Raw genomic sequence first — 8,407 nt, 5'->3', positions numbered from 1 at the left:
GATAGATAGATAGATAGATAGATAGATAGATAGATAGATAGATAGATAGATAGATAAAGATAAGATAGATAAAATAAATTAATTCAGTTGTTTTATAGCAAAATTAAGCATATTCGTGCAAATACTAGTTTTACAAAAGATTTATTTTAAACTGTAAGTCTGTATTCATTTTACATACACACACACACACACACACACACACACACACACACTCACACAGACTCAGAGATAGAGAGAAATCTGAGGTAGGATCTCACATGGCTCAGGCTGGCCTCACAACCTGGAATGAGCTCAAGAATGAACTTCTGATCCTCTGACCTCCATCCCTCAGGTGCTGAGATTAAAGGTTGGGACTCCATGTAGTTTATGGGGTGCTAGGGATAAAACCCCTGGCTTCCTGCATGACGGGCAAAGGCTCTAACAACTAAGCTAAGCAGCACGCATGTTCATCCTTTTTAAAAATAGAAATGTGTCAACTTTTATGCCAAGCAAATAAGGAAGAAATAGAATTATCCATATCCCAAACCACTACAAAGCCTGCTCTGTAAGCTGCTTCCATCCCGCAATTTACTGGCAAGGAGTTCCCCTGCCGGCGACATCTGCTCCTCGAGACTGTGCAGCAGCAATCTGGAAGGCCCCCCAGTTCCTGTGCGGGAGGCTTTAGTATTGAATGCCTGTGTTTGTTGTTATTCTCTGTGGCTGTTAATACTGTAAAGCCCAGCAGTAAGTGCCCTCTACAGCACCCTCTCTCATTGACTTCCCCAACTGTTTTCTAAGGATCGATCCCTACACAGACAATAAGCAGAGATTTCTTCCATGAGTCTCTCTCTCTCTCTCTCTCTCTCTCTCTCTCTCTCTCTCTCTCTCTCACACACACACACACACACAAATGGGAAAGAAAGTAAAGAGAACCAGGGGGACCCTCAGCATCCACTTTCTGCCTCTTGGCCCCAGCCCCTTCCATGTGTCCGAGGATGTCATGTGTCTGGGGCGGTTACCAGTTCATTCCTCTCATCCGCCAGAAGGGTGTTCCTGTCTTCCAGTTTCCGAATCACTGAATTCAGTTCAGCAATTTTCAGCTGAAATCGCCTCACATCTCGCTCATCCATATGTTGATCCTAAAAATAAAAACTTAGAAGGAGCTCAAATGATTCCATGGAGCCTATGATGACCCCCCTGACACAACAGGGACAGCCCTGTCTAGAAGACTGTGTGCTAAACAAGGAGGCAGGCAGACAGACACGCCTGCTACAGCCTCCTGGGGACGCTTCCCCTCAACCTGCCTGGGACTTTTAAAACCTTGGTGCGATTAAAACACTATCCCAGAGAAGCTGAAGCACCCACCACCCTGAATCTCTTACAAAGAACTACCACGTGTCTTTGCCACTTCTAGAACACGCTAGTTACATTCCTTCATAGCAGGCTGTCTTGCTCAACTCTGAAACATCAGCACCTAATACAATAATCAGCACAAAGCCTTCATGGCATCTGGATGAGGCAGAGGGGAAGAGAGGAAGAGAGATGGAAGGAGGGAGAGAGAGAGAGGAGGGAGGGGCAGGCGGGCAGGCAGGCCCTTTGCCCTGGTACTTGCTGCTGACTGCTGGGGAAACCATGCCGGTATCTGGGCTTCTGACTTTGCCACTCTCTGGCTTGCCCCAGAACCCTCCTTCCTGCAGAACTCTAGCTGTGCACCCTACTCTGAGAACACCCCACCTTATTGTAACTCCAACCACACCAGCCAGTTCTTCACCAATAACTTCTGTGTTAAGTGCTGGGTCTGGCATAAGCTGGGTATCAGTAAAGGTGAGAAGGACCCAGGGAGGGAGGCAAGGAGGGAGGAGGGGAGTATGAGACAGTAGGAAAGGCTAGAGAAGGGCTGGCAAGCTGAGTCGGACAGTAGCCAGCAGAGAAAGAAGATGTGGGAAGGTGTCTTCTCTATGGCTAGCAGGGGACACTACCCCCTCACCTGGCCACCCATAAGCTCCGCCATGTCACCAATGCCAGGAGGGAGCTCCCTCTTTGGGCTGCTGTGGTGGCGTTCAGCCTCCTTGACCTGGACCAGCTGCTCATCCAGGGCCTCCTTCTGCAGAAGCAGCCGCTGGGTCTGCCCAGCCTGCACACCAAGCTCCTTCTCCAGGGCCAGGATCACCCGCTCCTTCCCTTTGATCTCGTCCATCTGGAAGAGAAAAGGCAGGGAGGGGCATCAGGTGTGGGCTCAGGACCAGGGTGGCCTCTTCCAGACTTTAGACTGATGCTGGGTCCACTGAACTGGGAATGATCGGGATGTGGGGAAGCCAGAGTCTTCAGCACAGAACCTTTCATCTCACAAACACTGAAGACACAGCCCTAGGTCTGAGGTTCTAGGGTCATGGGCGCATCCCACTGTTTCTTGGCCCTCCTTATGTCCCTCCACAATAAAGAAACACATGCAATCCAAAGACACCCCCAACCCATCAGCTTCCTATTGGCCCCAAGCAGGCCAGCCCATCTTGCTTCCTCTCAGAGGCGCTTCTTCTGCACATGGCTGCTCCTGCCCCCCACTCACTCATCAATACATTCCTGGCTGGCTGTACCCTACATGCAAGTGATGCAGAAATGTACCCCTCCCCACCCCCATCCTAACTTCCCCTGAACACCAGAGTCACAGAACTACTAACCACCTAAACCCTGCCTGGCCTCCAGTGGACCCCCTCTGCAGGTGTGGGGAACCCCCTCTTCAGGTATAGAGGGACACTTAACCCTCCAATCAAATCCAGCCTTCCTTGGAGCAGAACACCAAACAGGGGACAGAGCTTAGCATGGCAGGACAGACAGAGCAGAAGAGTACACTGAAGGAGGTTTGCAGAGGAGACTTCAACTTCATCCTTCAACTTACTCATGTTCAGCCAACCATTAGGGAAGTATTTCTGTGAGGACAAGGTCCTGGCAGAACCTGACAAGGGTGTCACCCAGAATCCACATCTTCTCTAGGGTCTCTGGATGTGTTTTTCTTTACAAAGAGAGTTGTCACACAGCCAAGGGACAAAGGACCATGGACAACCCCAGGAGCTGGGAAAGGTGGAACGGACCCTCTTCCAGAGCGCTACTGGTAACATGTTGGGTTTGTTGTCCTAGGGCTCTGGAACTAAGAGCCATTAATGAGATCACACACACACACACACACACACACCAGGAGTCCAAGGAGGCTTTAAAGCTTTCACATCAGATCATCTAGGAGCTTCCAGTCAGCCACAGAAAGAACTTGGGCTCTTACCAGCAGGTCATCAGCCTGCAGTCACCATCCCTCTCTCGGCTCTACAAGGAACAGACCTGTCTTATCTCCCCTTCAAAGTCCTGCGAAACAGACCTGTTTCACCCACGACCCACAAACCTGATCTCAGAGAGGCAAGTGTGCCCTAATTGGCAACAGAAACCCAGTGGCTCCTCCCAGTCCTCCCCTCCCCTCCACACTGCAAGACTGGTTCTGGAAGGCAGCACCTCAGGATGTGTGAGGCGGTGGAAACTACAGTTGGGACAGCAATATACCTCTGTCTTTAGAAACTCTGTGAGCCCCACTGATCTACAAAGTTTAGGAGTCTCAAAACCACAGGCAGAGGCCACTACTGCTAGAGCCATTCCCACTGTCATCCTTGGCACCTGTATTGGGGTGAGGAGAGTCCCCCAAATGCTATGCCAGACTGCAAAATCAAAACATGGCTTTACTTGGATACTGGATATGTACGGATATAATGATGGACATGAAGATGACATCTAAAGGTTAGGATGGATCCCAGATATAAGGACAGGTGTCTTTAGGGCAGGATGGGGTACACACATGGGAAGATTTGGGGGTAAAGACAGAGACTGGAGGGAGTCAGCCATACTCCAAGGAGCACCAAAGACAGGCAACAGCCACCAGAAGATGGAAGAGATGAGGGCCCTCCCCAGAGCCTACAGAGGGAGCATGACTCTGATATTGCCTTGATTTTAGACTTCTAGCCTGAAGAATAATGAAAGAATCAGGGTCTGTTATTGTCAACTAAGCCATGAAGTTGTGTCCAGGACTTCCCTGGAGCAGCAGAGCACTATCCTCAAGGGAGGAGGTGGAGAAACCACATGTATGTCTGACATGGTCCATCTAAAGAGAAAACACAACCCGGGGCCACCTTCACAGCAAGTTTACATGGGCAACAGACAGACTTGGATGACGATTCACTTGGCATGGACTTGTTCACCCCTCCCAAGTGGACTGCTAGATGCGCGGCTTGAGCAGGGCTGAGGAGATGGCGTGTCCTTCCCACAATGAACAGCCTCTCAGTCACCTATCCCCTGGTGTGCTACGCTGAGCCACAACCATCTACCTGACCACACACTGTGCATGGAAGAGAGGAACAAACTTCACAGGTCTCCCACCAACTACAGAAACAGGAGCCACTGGATGGATGCTTCGGCTCATTAAAGTCCCATGTTCTATGTGGTTAGCCATAGTTATAAATGAGACCAAAGGCTCAGAGATTGTAAACAATGTCCCCAGGGTCACACAGTGAGTGAATGAGAGGGGAGTCCAGATTCTCCCCCAGGGCAGACTTTCCTGTTCATCCATTCAATGTCCCACGAGCCCAGGGAGGCTCTGCCTTCTTTCCTGCCCTTCAGAGTCTAAGACAGGCCAATTCCTGGGGCTGGATGCCATTTGTAACCCTCTGTGACGAGCCCCCCTTAAAGACAGGCTTTGAGACCCGAAATGGGGCTTAACCCCACTCCAGACTATCCCATCAGTGCAGCGAACAGACTAAATTTTACATTCTTGAGTTTCTGAAGCAACCACTATGGCGCCATAAAGGCATATAATAGAATCCAAAGCAGCTTTGTGCCCATGATCTGGAAGGCCCCCGTAAACCATGAAACCACAGCATCTTTGTGGGACACCAGATGGGTGGCCTCAGTGCCCTGGGTGCCATTCCTGGGACTCTGGCACCTCAAATCACCATGCCTTGAGCTCTCCTGCCTTCTCATGATCTTGCTATCACCAAGGCTTTTTTGAGGGAGGAGAAGGTATTGAGACAAGGTTTCTCTGTGTAGCCCTGGCTGTCATGTGTAGACCTAAAACTCAAGAGATCCATCCACCTCTGCCTCCTGAGTGCTGGGATTGAAGGCAAGCACCACCATGCCTGGCTTATTCTGTTGTTTGGTATCAACAGAATTTTTTTAAGAATAGAGTTTCTTGGGGCTGGAGAGATGGTTCAGCAGTTAAGAAGCTATTCTTCCAGGGGACTGGGGTTTGGTTCCCAGCACCCACATGGAAGCTCATAAATATCTGTAATTCCAGGGAATCTGACGCCCTCTTCTGGCCTCCTCAGATTGTGCATCCATGTGGTACACAAATGTGCAAGCAAACATTCACATACATTAAAAAAAAAAAAAAAACAGCAAAAAGAGTAGAGTTTCTCCTGCTGCTGAAAAAGAAAACACCTTGCACACAAGGCAGAATGTGAGGCCATAGGTGACTGGCCGACATCCAAAGGCACCTGGGCCATGTTCCCGCCTCCTCCCCTTCATTTTGATTTGGCTCTGTGGGTGAGATCAGCTCATGCAACGAGCACCTTGAATCTTTACTTCCACCTTGTCATAAGCTGGCTTCCATGGGGCCCCTGTAGTTGTCATACATACAGCTACCCTGACTCGGAGGTCGAGGTGGTCAGAGCAGACACAAGGGGCAAGCATGTCTGCCAGGTGTCTGAACATGCCGTCTGCTGGTCCCCAAATAAGCAGAAGCTCTGCAGTGTTGGCTTCCCATAGCCACCACTGTGGACTGACTCACACAGGGTCTGGAGTCTCACTGGAGAATAGGACTGGCTCAGCCCCTGGACTCAGAGAGCCTGTGCCCTAAACAGCAGATACTCAACAGCAAAATAGGAACTGGGAAGTGGGCAGATACTTCTGATGAGAAATGCCACAGTGAAGCTGGAGAAGAGGCTGGGTGACTAGGTAGCTTGGGGGTGCCACTGAGCATCAATGTGGGATGCTCAGGAAGCTTGCCCTACAGAGGGAACCCAAGGCATAAGGTGTCCCTCAGTGGGAGCCTGATATATGAGCTGAAGAGCAGCCATAACATGCCTGGGGATGAATAAAAAACATGGAAGAGCCAGTTCAAAGGCCCCAAGGCCTGAGACCTTCCAGATGCTCAGCTCAGGAAAGGGGTCAAGTGGGATCATGACTCCCAATCTTCTGCTAGATTGACTAGCCCAATCCAGCAGCATTCAGCACCCCTGAGCCTCTGCCTGGACACCAAATGTCATCAGGTTACATTTCTCATAGCCACCCTGTCCCCTAGCCTGGCAGTGATACCAACTAAAGACAAAGAGGGGATCACGTGGACAAGGCCTTGGGCCTTACTGGTACCCACACCCAACAGTACAAAAAGGTACTCGGGTTTTCTAATAAGCAGGGCCGCTCAAAAGCTGCATCTGCTTAACTCACTGATGGTCTCCAGTGCCTACAAAAAAACAACCAGAAGTCCAAATGCCTGCACTTAGGAGAGACACCACCTCCGGGCTTCCTGGACGGAGGAAATTACTCTCCTGGCCTAATGGGACTCGATGTCATGAAGCCAAAGCATGGTAGTCAGAGCATGGACAGCTTTGCCTTTATCTTATGCTCCTCTTCCTGTGCCAGTGGGAGACAGGCCTTGGGCAACTACCCATTCTTTAGGTTCAGGTTTTCTGTCCAATAGGCTGCCAAAGAGTTCGGACAGGAACTAGAAGTTAAAAACTGTCCTGGCCTTTACCAAACCTGTTACTCTCCCAGTCCAGCTTTGCTGATGACAAAGGTAACTTGTTACTTTCTCCTCTGCCCACACTTTTGATTGATTCTTGATTGGTTCAGAATCGGTATAGAAGACAGCAGAGCATTCTATCCACTCCTTAAAAACCATGCTGTGTTTTGGTTCCCTTTTCTCTATCACTTAACGTCTTGCTGGAGGTGTCTGATGAGCGCAGAGTCCACAAAGCTTCAGGTACTCAGCTCAGTCTGCACGAGGCGGTGCAGCTGGACAGGAAGTGACAGAGCTCAGGAGAGAGTCCCTGAATGGTGACGTTCTATACAGCCAGCTCCAATTTAACCTCAGTACATGCCAAGTGAGGTCACGGCTCAGATATGTACAAGCACTGCACAGTCTGGGGACCGCCTTGGATAACTTTGAGTGAGGCACCCACCTGGGGCAACCAAGAAAATTACCAAACATCCAGGGGAGGTCCTTTGGGCCATTCTTCACAGCCTCACCCCACAGGCAGCTTCCCTGCTCTGTCCACTGATGCCCGCAATCCTCTTTCTCCTCCGGCTTCTTTGGGTTGACTTTTTTCTCCTGGCACATATCTAGAGTCCACCCAGGTTCTTGTTCACATCAGATATGCCTTCTTTCACACTGAGACATGTAATAAAGGAATATGCTATCCACATTATTATTAATTTCCTACGTGCATAGCAATTCTTTGTCTTTCAGGGAAAGTGGGTCTTTGTGCTTAATTCATGACCTTCCTGTAGGCACGTCTCCTTTTAATGGGGTTGGTCCCTCTGTGCTCATCAGGTCCCTACTGATGCAACCCGTTTCCCTCTGCCATCTCTCTTCTACTTGTTGCACCTGAACTTCTCTAACCCTTTCTTCCTATATTCCTCAAGAATAAACAAATTTTCTAGTATCTCAACTTATTTCTTCAATTAGCTTTCACCTGAGCCCTGTTTTCATTTGTTGTCGTTTGTTCTGGAGACTCAAAGTCTCACACTTCCGATGAGAGGGAAGGATTTACAGGAGTGTGAATCCACTAATGGCCCAGGTGGCACCCATCCCCAGGTCACACATTTTTCTTCCCTGGGCTGCAGCACATTATTGAAGCGATCACTTGAGGTTTGCATTAACCACAGATAAACCTTAAGTGCATCTTCCTAGGCATTCTTCCCCTTTTGCCTGAACAGCTCTCATGGCAGCTTAGCTGCTGTTCTTTGGAAAGCATGTTTATCTCATCCTCCCCTTCTCAAAGAATGCCTTGGCTGGGCCTGGGATTCCCACACCCACAGGCTTGTTCTGTTTGCTTTGCTTCACAGTTCTCCCATGTGTAAAACGAGGGGTTTCCAGCGGAACTACTGGTCTTTTCAACTGAGCCACCCCAGTGACTGTAGGAGGTGTCTTCTCTGTAACTATGTCAGAGCAGAAACAATTCCTTTACAGACACTGCACTGTCCAGTGCTGTTTGCTGAAATCGCCACCCTTACCTGACAGCACCACAGAGACAGCCTGTTCCTAAGTCAAGTGATCACAGATTTACATGTCTCTTTCCCGACCTTTCTATTCCTAACTGGGGACAGAATGCTTGTCTAGTGTGCAGGAAACACACACACACACACACACACACACACACACACACACACACACACA

At 49.6% G+C, this 8,407-nt stretch overlaps 1 protein-coding gene across 1 annotated transcript in view; it reads right to left on the bottom strand.

Annotated features, from left to right (window-relative positions):
- Positions 1-8,407, bottom strand: part of Jakmip1 (janus kinase and microtubule interacting protein 1) — a 111,527-nt gene that overhangs the window by 41,961 nt on the left and 61,159 nt on the right. Inside the window, exons 4-5 of the mRNA XM_055623741.1 lie at positions 1,967-2,176; positions 999-1,118 (exon numbers count right to left, since the gene is read on the bottom strand). Of these exons, the coding sequence (XP_055479716.1) occupies positions 999-1,118; positions 1,967-2,176 (330 nt within the window). The remainder of the gene's footprint in view (positions 1-998; positions 1,119-1,966; positions 2,177-8,407) is intronic.

This window comes from Psammomys obesus, unplaced genomic scaffold, assembly GCF_907164565.1.
Source record: "Psammomys obesus unplaced genomic scaffold, mPsaObe1.curated_primary_1811, whole genome shotgun sequence".
Lineage (NCBI taxonomy): Eukaryota > Metazoa > Chordata > Mammalia > Rodentia > Muridae > Psammomys > Psammomys obesus.
This window is presented reverse-complemented; position numbering and strand designations above follow the sequence as displayed.